This window comes from Aptenodytes patagonicus, chromosome 12 (genome assembly GCF_965638725.1).
Source record: "Aptenodytes patagonicus chromosome 12, bAptPat1.pri.cur, whole genome shotgun sequence".
In the NCBI taxonomy this organism is placed as follows: Eukaryota; Metazoa; Chordata; class Aves; order Sphenisciformes; family Spheniscidae; genus Aptenodytes; species Aptenodytes patagonicus.
Window position 1 is genome coordinate 10424925 of NC_134960.1, and position 18401 is coordinate 10443325.

General features: G+C 47.8%; 1 protein-coding gene across 1 annotated transcript; it reads left to right on the forward strand.

The window, feature by feature from the left end:
- The first annotated feature begins 28 nt into the window (after window positions 1-28).
- On the forward strand, window positions 29-17892 carry FAF2 (Fas associated factor family member 2). The gene is made up of 11 exons (XM_076350480.1): window positions 29-797; window positions 8065-8133; window positions 8573-8707; window positions 9419-9495; window positions 10654-10792; window positions 12131-12216; window positions 12297-12388; window positions 13850-14027; window positions 14976-15147; window positions 16474-16617; window positions 17107-17892. Exons 1-11 carry the CDS (start codon window positions 735-737, stop codon window positions 17287-17289), a joined length of 1338 nt encoding a protein of 445 aa, XP_076206595.1. The 5' UTR covers window positions 29-734; the 3' UTR covers window positions 17290-17892.
- The last annotated feature ends 509 nt before the right edge of the window (window positions 17893-18401 follow it).

Sequence of the window (18401 nt, forward strand, 5' to 3'; positions counted from 1 at the left end):
CCGCTGCCGGCCAGAGTCGGTACGGGCCGGGCGCGGCCCCACCGCGGGCATGGGGGGTCGGAGCCGCTCGCCTGCCTTCCCCGGGGCTCGCAGACCCGTGGTCCCGGGACACCGTCCCCACCCACGCGCGCACTCGTAGCTCTCCGGGGCGGGAGCGGGCGGCCCCTCACAGCCACCATCTTGGCTGGCGCCCGCCGCGGCCGCCATCTTGGGTGGAGCCGCCGCCGGTGGACGGGCGACCCGGCGGGACGGGAGGTGCCCGGGAAGGACCCACCCGGTGGCGGACAGGCCGCCCAGGTGACAGGCAGCCCAACCCGCTCCCAAGGGGCTCCGGCCCGCGTCCCCTCTCCCGCCGCGGCCCGCCCCGGGCTCCAGGCCCCCACTCGCGGGACCCGCTCCCACAGCCGGCAAAGGCAGGCATCCCCCCCCCCCGCCCGGCCAGCTCCGGAAACGTCCGAGCGGCTTTCGGCACACTTCGGAACTCTTCGTGCGCCCATCGGGAACACCCGAGAGCGACGAGCCCGGTTGACGAGATTCGGGCGTTTCCGGATAGGTCCGAGAGCACTTCGGCTTTCTCCGGAACGCGGTCGAGCATTTCCGGTTGCGGCCGATAAACGGCCATTGCCTTCGTAGCGGTGCCTCGTGCGCGCGCGCCCTGGAGCCGGGGCGGAAGTGCGGGTGGGAGACGTCAGTTCCGGAGAGTGACGGAGCGGCGGGTCAGAGGCGGCAGCAAAATGGCGGCGCCTGAGGAGCGGGAGCTGACGGCGGAGCAGACCGAGAAGCTGCTGCAGTTCCAGGTGCAGCGTCGGGGAGGCCCGTGCCAGCCGGCGGGAGTGGAGGCGGAGGCGGCGGGCGGGCACGGAACGGGCCGGGCGGGGTGTCCCCCCCCTCGCCGGCGCTGGGGTCCTGCCGGCCTGCGCCGGGCCGTGGGGTATGGGGCTCACTGGGAGCCGGGGCAGGCCTCGCCTGGAGCGGGCCCGGCAGTGCGGGGGTGTCAGGCCGGGCCTGAGTGGGGGGCGAGAGGAGAGAGTCCCGTGGTCTCGGTCCCGGCGGGGGCAAGGGCAAGGGTGCTCCCCGCGGGGGCGAGTGAAGCTCCTGTGTGGGGCTTGGGCTCCCCGGCCTTCGGACTCTCCCGGGCTGGGGCCTCGCTGAGGGGACGGCCGGTGCTATGCGTGCTCGGAGCGCTTCATTAAGAATGGTGTTCTGTCATCGCTAACTGGGGAGGCAGGAAGTGACTGCTGAATAAACCCCATTATCTCCGTACGGGAAAAACTCTATGGTAAGTCCCGGCCATTTTAATTAGGTAGTCTGAAAAATTCCCTTTCTTGTCGTTAGTGATGAATGGGAGAACCTTTCCTGGTGTCTTGGGAGGGTTAGCTAGTGGGTTTCTATGGAATGTGGTTTCTCAGAAAATTGTTTCTAACCCTCACTGTTTGGTAATGCCTACTAGGGGGAGGCCACTGGGGATTGTAATGATCTAATCTTGCTGTCTGCTGCATAACATGGGCTGGGTTGCTTAACCTTTGGTTTGCCAGGGCCTTGGGGCTGTGCAGCAGTTGAATAATAATAAAAAAACCCTAATCTGCAGGTGTGGCTTGTTGGGGAGAAAACAGTGCTGTGGAGCTGAAATACTTGGGGCTGCTCAGTGAGAAGTAATTAAACATGCTGGCCAATGAAAATTATCTTCAGGTGTCTTGGGCTTCTTTCTGAATTGTAGGGTATCATGTGGTGTTCCTTGGATTGCAGAGTTTTTTTACAAATATGTATTTTCTTTCAAGAGTAGTTTGTCTGATTTTGTTGCTTCATATTCACTTTTTAAGACTGTGCTTTGCATTTTTTGGTGTGATGTCACTGTAGAGTTATAGGGCTTAAAGGGACTTCAGAGGCATCCAGCCTGGTCTTTCACAGCTGAGATAGGTGCAGATGTTCCTCATTGTTCCAGACAGATATTTTGCCCCTCTGAGCCAGGGGGATTCAACAACCTGCTGAAGTAATTAATGTACTGCAGTGTTTCTCTGTGACTATAGTTATGAGGAAACTTATTTGCAGATATCCCCTCTAAATCTTTGCTGCAAATTAAGCTGGTTGGGCAACCTTAACTTACAGACAAAGGAGGCAAAGCAATGTTAACAATTGCTTTCCCAGTGCTACCGTTTCCCTGGTAAGTGTATGAGGTTTAAGCCATTGCCTTATGCTGCACATATATATGTGCAAAAACTGTCCTCCAGCTCCTATTCTGTTGCTGTAAGATATTGTAGTACTTATTAATCTACTGAATCTGGACAGATAGGACCAGCTGCACTCACCAGTGTCCCTGTTACTATTTTCAAAACCCTGTGGGCAGCTGTGAAACTAAAGAATCCTGTTTCCTAATGCTACCTGGTATTGCCATGGACAGCAGGCTGGGGGCTGGAGGGGAGGAGAAAGGAGTCAGAAGGAGGGATTCAGGTTTTAGTTCAGCTTCCTGTTGAGCCCTGGTGTGACCTGTTGAGCCCTGGTGTGAAGTGGAGGAAAATGCTCCTTAGACTATAAAGGGGAGAACTTTTTCAGTTAGAAGACAGCTACTGTCCAGAGCCTGGTGTGAAAGCTGTAGTCCAGAAAGCTTCAATATCAGGATCCTCTCATTCTCTTGTCCTGTGGGGATTAGCTTTTCACCAGGGCTGGGCTAGTGACAGACTTCACTGGTGAGTCCTTCTCCTTTGGTATTTCACACCTGGCTGAAAGGGGCTCAGGTGTGCAGTCCTGCTTCTTTCTTTGAAATGAGATAGAGTAAATCAGTCCACCTGGAAAAGATTTTTTTTTTCTTGTTTCCTTTAACTGGACTCTGTTAAATAGCATTTGCTGTTTGGAGAGGATAGCTAAGTCTCACTAAAATCATTTGTACATTGCTATTGCTGCAAAACACTGCTACAGTTAGCTTGTAAACCTTTCAGGGATTCCTGCTGTCTTTGCAGGGAACACTTAGGTGTTTTCAAACATAACTTTACACTTCTGTTGTGATGCACTATCATAAGCAATTTGTACAATATTCTGTGGTGGCAGAGCATTGTACTTCCGCAGAAGGCGGCATGCCACTGCAATGTGAATAGAGCAGAAGAGCGAACTAGGAAAGAAGGGAGTGGGGATAACAAAGATGAGGTAAGCAATAGCAGAAGGCCCTCAGTAGTGTTATAGTTAAATGGAGAGCAAGAGCCAGACTGCCATTCATCCAGCAAACAGCTGTTCTGGGTGAAGATGCTGTTGCCCTACACTGTTTATCCTACTTCTGCTGGAAACTGCTCCTTCCAAGGTAGAGAGGTGAATGCCTGCTGTCCTGTTTGTGGCCCAAGCCATCAGGGTTACAGTTTAAATACATACTTTGCCATTAATTCCACTAATGTTTGCTTGATGTGTTTTGGTAGTACTCATATAAAGAGCTCTGCTGGCAGAATGGTGAAAGTAGCAGCTCTCTTCCTACTGAAAGGGCTGGAATAGGATAGTTGTCTGCCACTCTGCTATGGCAGGTTAATGGAGTAAAAAAAAAAAAGTGCCAATATGGAGAGATAATTGGGATAAACTTGAAATAAAAGCAACAAAGCACTCTTGCATGCTTTCAGCCTCCCATTTACTGCTGAAGCATTGGCTAATGTAAAGGAATAAAAGCATCTAAATTTTTCATCTGTCAAGACTTGGCTGTCTTGACAGCTGTAGAGAGAAACTTGATGTGAACAGCTTAAGAAAGCTGTGGAGATACAGTTCCATTTGGGAGATGGAAAAAACAGCAAAGCAGCTTTTGTAGGATCTTGTTATTGATCTGTGCCCATTACACTTGGGCTGATGTCTAATGTTATAATATGCTAATGTAAAGTAATGGAGTGTTATTCACAAAGGAAAAAGTTAGCACTCACAATACCATCTCTAACTTCAACTGGGAAAAACAAAATGCTCAGGACTGACAACATCTCTAATTTAAAGAGGAAGGAGGAAACAAAAACTCCAGGCATCTTTCCTACTCAGTGTATTGTGTATCGATCAAAACCCACATAAAGGCATTTGCTGTAATATGCAAAGAGAAACTCTTGGTAAAGGCTTTTTTGCTGCTTGAAGTCAGATGTTCTTTACCCTTGGAAACATAATTCTCTGGAATTTGGCAGTGGGTTGGGAATTAAGAGCAGTGCCAGTTACAGTCCTGTGGATTTGCATCTCTTATGCTGTGTTTCAACATATGAGCATATCTGCAGAGGGAACAATTTCGTAAGTCCAGTTTACAACCTTTGTCCACTCAGGGGTATTCCTTCTGCCTTTGAAGTGTGGAATTGTGCTTTCCACTACTTCAGTACTGAGAAGATTTTAGCATTCTGAGCACTCTCAAAGGTGAGAGATGCAAATAACTATATCCAGCAGCAGCTTCAGTATGTTTTAGGATAGCACTCTGCTTTGAGTGGTGTTTGAGAAGGCAGTGTTGAACTTTACTGGCATTTGTGGTACTTAATATTTTGTTTTCTAAATATTATCCACTGTCTTGAGCTTGGATGTACATTTATTTGAAGGTTTGAGGGCGCTAGTTTAATGGGATTAATTTTAAGTACGGGGAACCTTATCTTTTTATTACTTACTATGTCTGTGTAAGGTACATGCTCTTTGAGGCATCTAATGAGAGACTACAGTGAGTAGGAAACTAGCAGTTAGTGACTGATTTGAAGATACTGTTTGTTCTCTTAGCCTTAATGATACTAAGAACGTGCTCCTCTGTCTGGCATGTGAATAATGCAGTTTGCAGCTAGCCATGAGATTCACCAGAAATGCTGTAACTGGTGCAGTGGAAATGATGTGTTGTTTCAAGCTTCTAACCTGTTTCTGTGACTAAGATGAAGCAGTGGCCATAGAAGGTACTGAGATAACAGTATAAATAGTTGTTGGGAGTGATAATGAACAGTATCGGTGTTTACCAGCAAGCGTTGTCTAAACTGGCAGTTGAACTGTCTTCCTGCAGTTCCTTACATCGCATGCAAGTCATTCTGAAACCATACATGTCTTCCAGAACATCCTGGAACTGTAGTGTGTCTGTCTTATGGAGCATGTCAAAGTAATGTTCAAAAAGGTGTTCGGTTTTAAAAGCTGCCTTTACACAGGCAATTTTTTTCCTGCAATGTTTAATTGTGCAGCTTCATTGATCAGGAGTAGTGGGAGCACTAGGCACGGTGCTGCTGGGGTGGTTTTGTCACTTCTGTTTTGTGTTCAGAGCAACTGTATTAAGATGCTAAGAAAAAAAATGTAGATTTGCCTCCACAGAGACGTGCTGTTGTAGAAGACTGAGATCTGACCAACAGCAGTGTGCCTGTCGGTGTAACGATGGTCAGGAAGGGGTGAAGTTAGCTGGCCTCTGTGGAGCTCAGTAGGTCTTGCAAATGCTGCAGTGATTCAGTGCTCACTAAATGTTTGTTCTGCATGGTTGTTACTTGCGTGCTGCTTTCTGACCTAAAACTTCTAAAGTGTTTTGCATAATTTACAAAGGAGGGAATGTTCAGTCATGAAGCCCTGTTATTAGTGCTGAGTGATAATCCAGACATTTAGAGACAAAGGCATGAATGAGTTTCTGAATCTTGTAAATTTTGCAAACACCGGCAGAATTTCCAGGGTGTTAAGGAATGGTGATCAGAAGACTTTCAAGGCTTTGAAATACACAGATTGTGACTCCATTGTAAAATCAAATAATTGAGTAAATTGCAGGTGTTTTTTAAGATGTCCTTCTAAAAGGACAATGAAGTGCCTTCTGTAGGAGTTTGGGGTAAAAAAAAAAATCAGAATACAAACCCAAAATTTTACTCAGTGAAACACATCTTTAAAGAAAGATAGTTAAACTAAAACACTAAATCGTGAATCTGAGTGATAAACAAAGGTATTCTGGCAGCAACAGCTGAATTCACTGAGCTTCGTTTCTTCTATAAAATTCACTTCTGTAGTGCTCCCTTGCAAGGCTTGCTGCAGACTGACTTTTTAATAAATATTTATACACCACTGGGCAGTGACTTGAAGTGCTTTTTTCTGAGCGACTGCAATCACATAGTTAATGTCAGCAATGCTTTGAACAGTTTGGTTCTGTACAGCAGAATGAAACAATGATTTTTGCGCAGTAGACTGGGGGGAAGGTGGAGATCTATGGAGACTTCATGAGAAAGAAGCCAACAAATGCTCAGAAGTTTGAACTGAGCCCAGAGATTGAATAGGGCATTTGTGCACAGTGTGACTCGGGTGGAAATAGCATGTGGAACGTATGGATGGGGGCAGGGAAGGGAATAGATGCACCATCCTTCTCCAGTAAAAAAACAGTTCAGTGCGTTCTTAAATGGTCAGCTTGTCAAGACTGCCTCAGGGGCTTTTAAATGAAGCAAGAAATGGGGGAGATGATGAGCAGAATTAAATAGGATTGCTAACAATGAATTGGATCACAAGGTATAATAGAAACTACGCACAAGGATTTATATCAAGTCACTGCTCTGTGTTTGCTGTCATCATAGGCTGCCTCCTGCAGAAAAGCTATGCTTTGCTGTGTGACAGACACAGGGAGCAAAAGTTCCCTGCTCTTTGCCAAACTCCTGCATGGCTGAGATCTTCTCAGGTAAGATCAGGCAGGCAGAGGACAGGCAAGGCTCTTGTGTAGTTCAGCTCATACAACCTCTGTAGGTCAGCACGCTCCACCTGTCACAGTGTGTAGCAGTCCAGTGGGAAAGCAGCCTGTTTTGCTTCTCATCTCAGTCCCTGAGCCACTGAGGGAGGTGCACCTGCTGTAGTGTTACACCAGCTGGCTGGGAGTGGGGGGGGGGGGGGGGGGGAGAAATCCACCAGGTGAGAACATGAAGCATTAAGAATCTGTGGAGTTCTCTTGTCAAGAATGACCTTGCTGGAGAAATTGTCATATTTCAACAATCTCTTTATATCACCAGCACATTTTTATGTTGAATTTGTTATGCTGCTTGTGACAATTATTGTCATTGCTTCTGCCATCTTGTATCCAAACTAAATAATTGTTTCTGAAGGTATAACTGTTTTCTTGGTTTTCTGTAGCCCAGTTACACAAAAAACCAACCAAACAACTTTTTACTCCTCTTAATTTTAAAATGACAGTAGTTTCCTTCAAAATTGCCAGTGTTAATGGTGTTACCTGTAATGATCTTTCACTGACCGATTCAAAGGATTGTTAAAAAGATAGTGGCAGCATGTTTGTGGCTTTATGCTTTCCTATGAAAGTGTGTGCTTCAGCTCTGTGGTGATGGGTGGGGTATACAACCCTGAAATGTCTGTTCAAACACCTTACAGTGAGTGGTGTGGGGAGCGATGTGTTTCTGTGGCACAGTGACAGGGATGTTCACTTCAGCAAAGATTTGCCTCCATTCAAGAGGTGCTGACGTGGCTTCCTGTAATAACAAATATTGTTGTTTGATCTCTTGTGCAGAAGTTCTGATTGGCACAGGGTTAAAATACGCCTTCCCAAACATTGATGTGAGAGCCCGGTGGCTTTGATGTCTGCTGATGTGTTTGGACTATGTTTTCTGTTTTGGGTCCTGTCTGTGTTGGACTGGATTTTTTTTTTTTACTATCGAATCCCCCGTGATGCTGGAAAACACTACCTTTGTTAGTGCCTGGCTCGTTTTAGTCTCTATGCTTGCAGTGAGTGAAGTAAGAGTCATCTTGGGTTTTCAGAAATGCTTTGTCTGTCTTTTAAGTTGATGCTTTGAGGTGATGTTCGAGGGCATCTGCCTGGCATATCCTTCCAGAGTAAAATTTGTGGGCAATATTATGTTAGACTCTTGACTGGGCTGAGCGCAGCTGTAGTAACAGACCTTGGGCACTGCTGAGAATTGGCTAATGCTGAAAGAGTGCAAAGGCCTGTTTGAGGCCTCCTGTGTGTTTATGGATTTGGGTTGGCTCAGGTTGCTCTGCTCTTAAACTGAGAGCAGAGCACTTTAAAAAAAGAGTATTGTGGTAATGTGTCGTGGTAACTCCTGTCTGTGCTCACGTGTTGCAAAGAACAGTAAAAATACAGCGCTTCCCTGGCACTTATCTGCTTTTATTTTCCTTCTTTAGGACTTGACGGGCATAGAGTCCATGGACCAATGTCGTCACACACTGGAGCAGCACAACTGGAACATAGAGGTACCACTGCAAATAAGATTTGTAGCGGTTTCCAGGTACCTGGATTAAACAGAGTTCTCTGTGGGGAGAGGAGGGGCCCCTACCTGTAAGATTTAGCTTGTCAACCCCTGAATTTACACTAGTAGCTCTTTATAACAGTATCTTGATACATCTGGAGAGCTGGTTTCAGAAGTACACTGCAGAGTTGTTATGGCTGTGAACAATCACTTGACTGGCACGTTGTGTAACTTCCCGTAGTGTGTGTGTGCAGGCTGCCATGGAGAAGCCTTTCCATACAGAGAAGAGTGTTGGCGGTTACTGTTTGTAATGAGTTGTGCTTATCCAGTGCTCTGGGGCTGTGGACAAATAATACCTACTGTTAGTGTCCAAAGTATAAAAAAGAGATTTTCTGCGATCCTTAAATGTCTGAAACCTCCCTTTGCTCTTTCTTGTGTCTAAGGCAGCTGTACAGGACCGACTGAATGAGCAAGAGGGTGTCCCAAGTGTCTTTAATCCTCCTCCGTCGCGGCCGTTGCAGGTCAATACAGCTGACCACAGGATCTACAGCTACGTTGTCTCAAGGCCACAGCCAAGGGCAAGTTATCTTACAGTGGATTTTGTCCTGTTTCTTGGGTGACTCTTTGAACAACAGAACTTGCAAGCAGGGAAAGGAATTGTTTTCTTTGTATGCTGTTATCTCCTTTCTAAATATTTTATCTTCTGAAAACAAAATGTAGAACTATTCCTTCAGCCTCTATTACTACTGTGGATATTTTCTCCACAGTGTGATTCACAGTATGAGACAACCTTCTTTGTGTCACAGAATGTCTTGCTGTGGCGTAGTAAAGCTTTTTGATCAGTTCAGTTGGAACAAAGGACTGTCCCCTCCTTATGGCAGAGTGATAATATTTTTTCTTTTTACAGCCCCCCTAAAGTGTACAGATAAACTTGAATACAGTATCAATTACTTGCATTAATGTTTCACAAACAAATTTGTATGAGCACCTGTAAGACTCAGTGCTGTTAATCCCTTTGTACTGTTAAGAAAATTAGCACAGAGCAAAAGCATTGCTGCTTGAATAGTCAGTGACACCGGTTTTCAGACATGTCACATTGAATTTTGAATGAACCATGTTAGTCACGTAAATTTAATTTGACATGTCCGAAGCCATGAAATATTGCTGAGCTTTTTTTCAGTGGTTAGAGCACTGAGACTCCCCTGTGTGCTTGATGCTGGTGGACACTTTGCTTTAGCAGGCCTGTTCCTGGGGTGGAGACTGTTCTAATTCTTTGTTTGTGATTGCAGGGCCTGTTAGGATGGGGTTACTACTTCATAATGCTTCCATTCCGATTTACCTATTACACATTACTTGATATCTTTAGGTAAGTACTTTTTTTGTGCTGACTCATGTATTGACTGCATCAAGGCACACTCTAGCTTAGATTTGGCTGTACCTCTGTCACTTGGATCTTAAATGGAAAATCTGCCATTAGACTTAATTTGCTCAACTGGTTTTATCTGTAGCCTTGTAAAGTTCCTACACTGTTTAGTAAGAAATAAATCTTACTGCAGAGAAAATTAGCATCTTGCAGCTCTGTAAATGAAATATTTAATTGGAGTTCTAACTCCATGTGGCTTTACAGTTTGAGTGCCACGCAAAGGGGATGCAAAACAGTGTCAAACTGTCCGGTCTTCTTGGACAAACAGCTTGATCAGAACCACGTCCCGCTGGGCTGCAGGTTAACCTGCCCTAATCCCTGTGTGTTACTTGGCAAAACCCAAACTGTAAACACCTTTGCTTTTTCCCCTTTGGTGTCTGTTGCCTCTTCTCCCTTTACTGCCCCGAAGGGCTAGTTCATCTTGCCTCCTTACAGCATCGGTAGAGAAAAGGGAATGTTAAAAGGTGGTAAACATCCAGCAGTCCTGCCATCTGTGTTTTGGTGGTTTCCCCTGTTGTATTACTCCCCCCCCCCCTTAAAGACTTTTCCAAAGTTCAGTGTAACTTCTACGCATCAATAGAACGAAACATTGATATCTGCTTTGCAGTTAAGCTTTTTCAGCCTCAGAGGAATGACTGTTTCTTCTGTCTTCATTGGACTCCTAGTGTAATGTTCTCTTTCTGCAGCTCTTTGCACTCTGAAATTGTTAGACTTGGAATAGCAGAAATGCAGTTTTCAAACAAAAAACAAAGTGGACAAAACTGTGTGGCTTTTAACAGCCTGTCTTTGACTAAATTCCTCAAACCTCATACTGTTGGTGTGGCTTATGCCTGACGCTTCAGAGGAAGTCGAAACTGTTAATCACACAGAATTCAGATACTTGCTGATGCCTGGCATGAGATAATATTTGACTTGGGGTTTCTGTAGCAATGGTATCAGTTTGGAGCAGGTGGCAGTTTAGGTTGTGATTATAAATGTTCAAGGGTCTCAGCTGTGACTTTTTTCCTCCTTATGAATACCAGTGACTGTCTGTGGAAAAGAAAATCTGTCCTTCAGAAAGTCAGTAAGCTGAATTTCCAGTGTCCTTTGCTTCCTTCCTAGGTTTGCTCTGCGTTTTATACGCGCTGATCCTCGTAGTCGGGTCACTGACCCAGTGGGTGACATTATTTCGTTTATTCATATGTTTGAGGAAAAATATGGGAGAATACATCCTGTCTTCTACCAGGGAACTTACAGCCAGGTCAGTGTCACATGTTGGTGCATAGATCCTGGGGAGATGGAGAGTGGTGATTTTGCCAGATGGTATCAGGGCCTACATGGCAAAATCACTTTTCATCTAAAAGCCCAGCATTTGTCCCAAAACTCTCTAACGGGGTAATGGAGAGCAGAGAACAAATGTATTGGAAAACCAGTGTCTGCCAGGCTTGATGGCGTGCCAAGCCTGCAGAGTTGGAAAGCAAAGCTGCTCTGACTGTTCCTCGACCGTCTGTATGGCTCTGTAGCCAACAGCTATTATTTGTAATCCTGCCTTTGTTTTTATAAACTGATGTGGTATGCCAGAGTCTGTCCTTCTGTTCACCAAATTGGGATTGGCTGGCTGGGCTTGTATTATAATGCAACTCCAGAACTTGGTGCAGGACCTCAAAATTGAGAGAGGGAGCCCCTGAAGAAATTATGGGAGGTGAGAGTTCCATACATTAGATCTGGGCTGATGGTGCCCTCTGTAAAAGAGGGATGTCCCAATGGGTACTGCCTCTTCTGCAGCTTCTTTTAGCCTAGCCGAGCGAAGGGCCTCCTGCAGTGCGTCCCGGCAGACAGTTGGATCAGCACTGCTTCCTGAGTGGCAGAGAAGAATTTGGAGTCTGCATCTGCTCTGCGCTGCACAGCGATGCAGCTCGCCACCTCTGCAGATCTTCTAGGCCCCTCTGTCTTGCCTGGAATCCAAACTTAAATAACCACGGAATGGTTAGGCTACCAAAACTCAGTGCCAGTAAAACAGGGAGCCTATTGTGCACTTATCCTGCAGTCTTGTTAAGAAATGCTCTTGGGTGGGTGGAATCCAGAGACTGTAGATGTAAAAAGTTTTTTTGTTGTTTTTTTGTTTGTTTTTTGTTTTGTTGGGGCTTGCGGCATTATTGAGTTATCTCTTTTTAGTAGTGTTTTCACTTGATGTGGTCTGAAGATTGTGTCCTGTACCAGGCTAGAGTGGAAAGCTCAGCCTTGGCTGCTGTGAGTCTGAGGGATGAAGGAGGGCTCTTCACTGCCAGCTGAGTCTGGTGGGCGGTGGGGGGTGTCAGTCTGCGCAGCTTCCTACCTGGCTTCGCCGAGTTCACTGTTCTCCAAAGCCACATCCTGAAAGGAGTGTGAAAGAACACACTAGTAAGTAGCCCCCTTAAATGAGGGTTTAGTCAGAAGGTCTGACAGGTTCATCCTCCACTGCTGCTTCATTAAAACCACGCTAGTGGCAGAGTAATGGCCTGGGTAAATGTTGCTGAGCTGTGTCACACAAGTCTTGTGGGTGCTGCTTTCCCCTTGCCTAGAGACCCTGTAACTTTACCTCCTCTGCTCTTATGCCAAGGCACTGAATGATGCCAAGCGGGAGCTGCGCTTCCTGTTGGTTTATCTTCATGGAGATGACCACCAAGACACAGATGAATTCTGCCGGTAGGTAGGAGAGTTTTCCGAATAGTTATCTTTGCACTTTAAATGCGGCTTCATTCACATGATCTCTTCTCATCCCCTAGCAATACACTGTGCGTACCTGAGGTGATCACCCTCATAAACACTAGAATGCTCTTCTGGGCTTGCTCAACCAATAAACCAGAGGGATACAGAGGTGAGTGTGTCCCTTCTGGGCTTTACCTATCCCCTCCTGTCTCTGGAACAAGCCAAATGCTCTTTGACAAATTTACATGTGTGAAACACGCTGTTGGCTTTTGTGCAAGCAGACAAGACATTTCAGGATTGCATGGGGAAATACGTGTTGGTTTCCGTGTGATACCTCAGAGGGCCTGTTTGGATGCCAAGGAAATACCTTCTGCTCTTTACCTCCACTGTTCCATATGTTTCTGGGCAGTCCTAGTTGTGTGTTCTTTGCTGCGGGCATTCAAGCTGCTTTCAGTGCCTTGTTAATGGGAGTTAGTGGGTGTGTGCTGAGGATTAAACTGAGTGCAGAAATTAGTATCTAACTAGCTGTGCCCTTAACACTGGCTGGTATTGTGCCTGAGGCCAGGAGTGACTTGTTAGGTGCATTCTTTCCCTTTCTGAGACAGTCATGTTTACTCCACACCCAGTCTCTCTGTCTCCTCAAAAGTCCACAGTGAGGTCCTTTTAAGTACTGTCTTTCCAGAGCTGTTGATACCTGGCCTGCCAGCATTTTGGTAGGGTTTTCTGCAAATGGAGGCTTTTCCCAAGGTTCTGTTCGTGCCTCCTGAGTCGCTTCTGACCCTTCCTGTTTTCACGGCAGGAGAGGCCAGGAGTTCTGGTATGAAATTTGGGTCATTCTTGGCTTCATAGTTCACTACCAGCTATCGACACCTTGAAAGAATGGATTTCTAAGGAGACATTCTTTTACTTATTGCTGTTTCATTGCTGCAATGCTTTGGAGTCACAGCCTAGAACGCAGAGCTGGAAGGGATCGTGGCCTTTCATTTAATCCATGGGGTGCTCTGATTTAGTTTCAAGGGCTCCACTGGTAATAACGGCTCCAAGTTGTGTGATGTGCCATGCATGTTTAAAGGAGGAGGTGGTCAGCAGCCATAGGTGAACAGTAACTTAAAAGCCCCTGATCCGCTCCATTCCCTGCCTCAAGACAGAGCCTGCCTCTGGCACAAACAACCTAATTTTGTTTGGAAATGTCCAGGATGGACACTGCCAAAACCAGGACAGTCCCCATGACAGTATTTTCCAGAGTCTGGCCATCCTTAATCACCTTAGCAAGTGTTTCCCTGTGCTTGACCTGTGTTTTTCTTCCTGCAGTTTAAACCCAGGGCTTTTTGTCCTATTCTGAATGGACATTCAGAGCAATTTACTTCCTTCCTGCTTGAATTAAAGAACCTTTTTGGTTACTTGAAAGCTTGTTTTTTCCCCTCAGTCTCTATGCTCCAAGCTACTTCCTCCCTTTGCTAATTTATAGGGTTTAGTTTGACAAAATGGAGCCTGAGGCCTTTTCTGCCTAGGAAGAGATAGTGGCTGTGGAAGCTGCTTTCCTAGGCCCTTGGTGATGGACAGTGTGCTGTACCCCTTGCTGACCCTTCTGGATGGGGCAGTTATGGTGATGTTTGTGCCTGTTTCCCAGTCTCCCAGGCTCTGCGAGAGAACACATACCCATTCCTGGCTGTGATTATGCTGAAGGATCGTAGAATGACCGTAGTGGGGCGCCTAGAAGGCCTCATCCAGGCTGATGACCTCATTAATCAACTGATGTTCATCATGGATGCCAACCAGACATACCTGGTGTCCGAACGCCTGGAAAGGTATGACGGGACCTGAGCCTCCAGTAATGCAGCCCTTGTGGAGGCAGACTCTGCTCTGCTCCCTTCCTCCCTCCAGACACCGTATGTAGGCAGGTAGCTCAGCATTTCCCGTTCTGTAACACAGCCCATGGGCTCTCCTCTTCCCAGTGGGATCATTGGTCCATAAATTCAGGCCACCCTATAGCCAGGGAGCTGGATGTGTTGTCCATGCAGGCCCGCTACTGAAGGGTGGGTGTGAGTGCTCTACTGTTTTCCGCAGCTGGAGCACATCCTTAGTGTGCTGGAGCTTTGTAGGTAAAGCTTGGACAATAGCCAGTAGGAGCCAAGGGGGAGCAAAGGTGTTGCAGGCAGGAGGAGAGCTGGGGTCCGCAGTCAGTCGGTGAGCGAGTGCTGCTGCCTGGGCTGGCTGTCCTGAATTCTGACTGCGTTTCTGGTAGTACCTCGCAAGCACAAGCTCCAGTCCCTGGTAACTCTGTAGGGATTTGCAGGCTGCGCCTGAAGCAGGATGCCACCTTCTGATCTTCTGTCTGCCCCTCCTCTGCCTCATGGTCTCTGGGGGGGACCCAGTAACATGTTTTGATACCTCTGGCTTCTGAAATGTGCAAGGAATTACCTGAAGGAGATAAAACTGTAAAGAGTCTGAAGTATGAGGCAGAAATCCTGGGCACTGCTTATGTGCTGTCTGTCCACTCTGTCAAGCTGTAGTGGGTGAGAAGTCTTTTGTGTTGAGTTCATTTCCATTCAACCTAGGGAAACAGTTTGTGTGCTAGGGACTGTAGAGACTCGGTTTGTCTTTTAGGAGCTCGTGGTACTCTAAATGAGGCATTACCTGATGTGTGTGCTCCTATGAGTTTGAGGCTGTACCTGCACCCTCGGGTCTGCCATCAGCCTGCTGTGCCTTCACTTTAGGGCCTGCTAGCCCTGACTGCTTCCTGCTCACATTTGCAGGGAAGAGAGGAACCAAACCCAAGTTCTGAGGCAGCAGCAGGACGAGGCATATCTGGCATCCTTACGTGCGGACCAGGAAAAGGAGCGCAAGAAGAAGGAGGAACGGGAGAGGAAGAAGAAGAAGGAGGAGGAAGTGCAGCAGCAAAAACTAGCAGAGGAGAGGCGGCGACAGGTGAGAGCAAACTGACTGCTGGAGAGGATGCTGTGTCCTGTCAGATGCTCATGTTGTGTAGGAGCAGTGCCTGCAGTAGGGCTTTCTTGTCCTGCTGCTTGCTGCTTCTCTCTAAACTGGAGAGGTATGGATTTGATGGGTGGACTGTCCGGTGGGTGAGAAATTGGTTAGATGGTCGCATCCAGAGGGTAGTGGTCAAAAGCTCAATGTCCAGATGGAGGTTGGTGACGAGTGGCGTCCCGCAGGGGTCCATATTGGGACCAGTACTGTTTAATGTCTTCATCAGTGACATAGACAGTGGGATCGAGTGCACCCTCAGCAAGTTTGCAGATCACACCAAGCTGAGTGGTGTGGTCGACATGCCAGAGGGACGGGATGCCATCCAGAGGGACCTGGACAAGCTTGACAAGTGGGTCTGTGTGAACCTCATGAGGTTTAACAAGGCCAAGTGCAAGGTCCTGCACTGGGGTTTGGGCAACCCCCAGTATCAATACAGGCTGGGGGATGAAGGGATTGAGAGCAGCCCTGCTGAGAAGGACTTGGGGGTACTGGGGGATGAAAAGCTGGACATGAGCCAGCAATGTGCGCTCGCAGCCCAGGCGGCCAATCGTATCCTGGGCTGCATCCAAAGCAGCGTGGCCAGCAGGTCAAGGGAGGGGATTCTGCCCCTCTGCTCTGGTGAGACCCCACCTGGAGTACTGTGTCCAGCTCTGGAGCCCTCAGCATAAGAAAGACACGGACCTGTTGGAGCAGGTCCAGAAGAGGGCCACGAAAATGATCAGGGGGATGGAACACCTCTCCTATGAAGAAAGGCTGAGAGAGTTGGGGTTGTTCAGCCTAGAGAAGAGAAGGCTTCAGGGAGACCTTATTGCAGCCTGTCAGTACTTAAAGGGGGCTTATAAGAAAGATGGCAGCAGACTTTTTAGCAGGGCCTGTTGCGACAGGGCAAGGGGGAATGGCTTTAACCTAAAGGGGGGTAGATTCAGACTGGATATAAGGAAGAGATTTTTTACGCTGAGGGTGGTGAAGCACTGGCCCAGGTTGCCCAGAGAGGTGGATGCCCCATCCCTGGAAACATTCCAGGTCAGGTTGGACGGGGCTCTGAGCAACCTGCTCTAGTTGAAGATGTCCCTGCTCATTGCAGGGGGGTTGGACTAGATGACCTTTAGAGGTCCCTTCCAACCCAAACCATTCTATGATTCTGTGATTGTCTTGCTCGGGGCTGGAGCATCCTCAGAGCCTCCTGGAGCAGCTGTGCTGCAAGGGACAAGGGTAAAGGTCGGTTCAGTGCATGCCCATTGCTCCTGCTCCCTCCTTACTTTACAGACGCTGCAGGAGGAGAAGGAGCGGAAGTCCGAATGCCTCCCACCCGAACCACATCCTGATGACCCAGAGAGTGTTAAGATCATTTTCAAGCTGCCTAACGATTCCAGAGTGGAGCGGCGATTCCACTTCACACAGTCATTGACGGTGAGCTTGGGGCAGAGCTGGTGGGCTTCCCAGAGTAAAAGAGGGTCAAGAGATTCTCCAGGTGGCTCAGCAAAGATTTGGTTCCATTGGACTTTGCCAAATGGTGACCTTTGGTGAGAGCCTTCAACAGGCAGAGTTGTTCCTGGGTAAGGAAAGTGTCTTGGGGCCTGGTCCCACCAGTGTAGAAGAGAGAGATTAGAGAGAAAAAAAAAATGGAAGAAACTTTTTCTTCTCCTGAAAAGCTGAGGCTCTTGTTGCTCCCTATTAAATAAGAGTGTAGGAAGAGCCAGAAACAGTGTCTGGACTCCCCAGGTGCTCTGTGACAAGTCCAGTTTCATGCATGCTAAGAAAATGGCTGTCTCATGCCTACAATGCAGTGATGGTGCAAATTTGGTAACTTCCCCCCCCTCTGCCCTGAGATGCCATGGATGCAGTCTGGCTGTGTCACTGCTCCCCCAGCTGGCTGTTATTTCTGTGCTTCTTTCCCAGGTGATCCATGACTTCTTGTTCTCCTTGAAAGAAAGTCCTGAAAAGTTCCAGATTGAGGCCAACTTCCCTCGCCGTGTCCTGCCCTGCCTCCCTACAGAGGAGTGGCCCAACCCACCCACGCTGCAGGAGGCTGGACTCAGCCACACGGAAGTCCTCTTTGTGCAGGACCTCACGGACGATTGACACTTTTCCAGAAGACACAAAATGGAAAGAGAAATTCATATTATTATTATAATATACAATATTTTTTTTAAGACTGCGTACAAACGAGGGATCAGAGACCACATCGCCTGTGCCAGCTGTGCTGTGTGTGTGCACTGGCGAGAGGAAGTGTGTGCACGTCCTCACACACCCGTGTACACAGCCATCCCCTACACTTGGAGGGCAGAGAGGGAGGGGAGCTGGTGTTGCCCCTCCACCCTCCCTGGGGAGGAACAGGAATGGCAGCTCTCGGTAATTATTGCTTTTATTGACGACAACAATAAAACCCCAACAACCTGACATCTTGTGAAGATTTGATACTCTGCTGCTCTTGACAGCCAGAAGACTGGGCACCTGAATGTGCTGGGAGTGGGGTGGGAGGGAAGGGCTGGACAGAATCTTTTCAGCTTCCCTCTGTGTATAAATATCTTTCTTTTAATATTTCTCTTGCTTTGTAATGACCAAAGGAGAATGGGGTTGACTATAGTATTAACTTTTTGATAAAGAGCTGGTTCAATTCTTACCTGTGTGGGGTCTTGCCCAGGGTTCTTAGCCTGCGTAGTGTAATAAACTCTGCCTCTAGCATGTCTCTGCCAATGCTTTCTGCCTGTGCCCCCTGCCACAACTGAGCACCGGGGAGGGGGTTCCAGCTGCTGTGGCTCTACAGTAAGTTACTCCTCACAGCATTGTGTGTACACTTAACTTCTGGCCTTGAATTGGTAGTTTTGTGCCAGCGGAGCTGTGAGCGTGCACACCATGGGGGAAGGCAGTGCTGGGGTTGCTGCTGTGCTGCCTGCCTGTGGTGTGAACTCGGGGGTGTGGTGGGGTAGGAGGGAGATGGCCCTTCCTTTGCTCAAAGGCCTGGGTCAGCCCTCCCAGATCAAGTTGGAGGTGGAAAAAAAGATGCGTAAGGTGCAGTGGGGAGAAGGGTGGGTGTAAGCCTCTGTTCCCCCCCAGAGGCTTGGTTGTGGCTGCAGAGTGGTGCTATAAGCTCCCGCCCAAAGGGAGAGCGGTAGGAGCCTCTTCCTTCCCTACCTGCTAGTCACCTGTTTTGGACCGGTAACCATGCTCACTTGCCTGCATAAAGCACAGAA

Excerpts from the sequence above, each read along its gene's own strand:
- FAF2 (XM_076350480.1), top strand. The coding sequence starts at position 735 with ATGGCGGCGCCTGAGGAGCGGGAGCTGACGGCGGAGCAGACCGAGAAG. Across the intron at positions 8,134-8,572 it reads AGCACAACTGGAACATAGAG|GCAGCTGTACAGGACCGACT; the intron begins GTACCACTGCAA and ends CTTGTGTCTAAG. Across the intron at positions 8,708-9,418 it reads TCTCAAGGCCACAGCCAAGG|GGCCTGTTAGGATGGGGTTA; the intron begins GCAAGTTATCTT and ends TTGTGATTGCAG.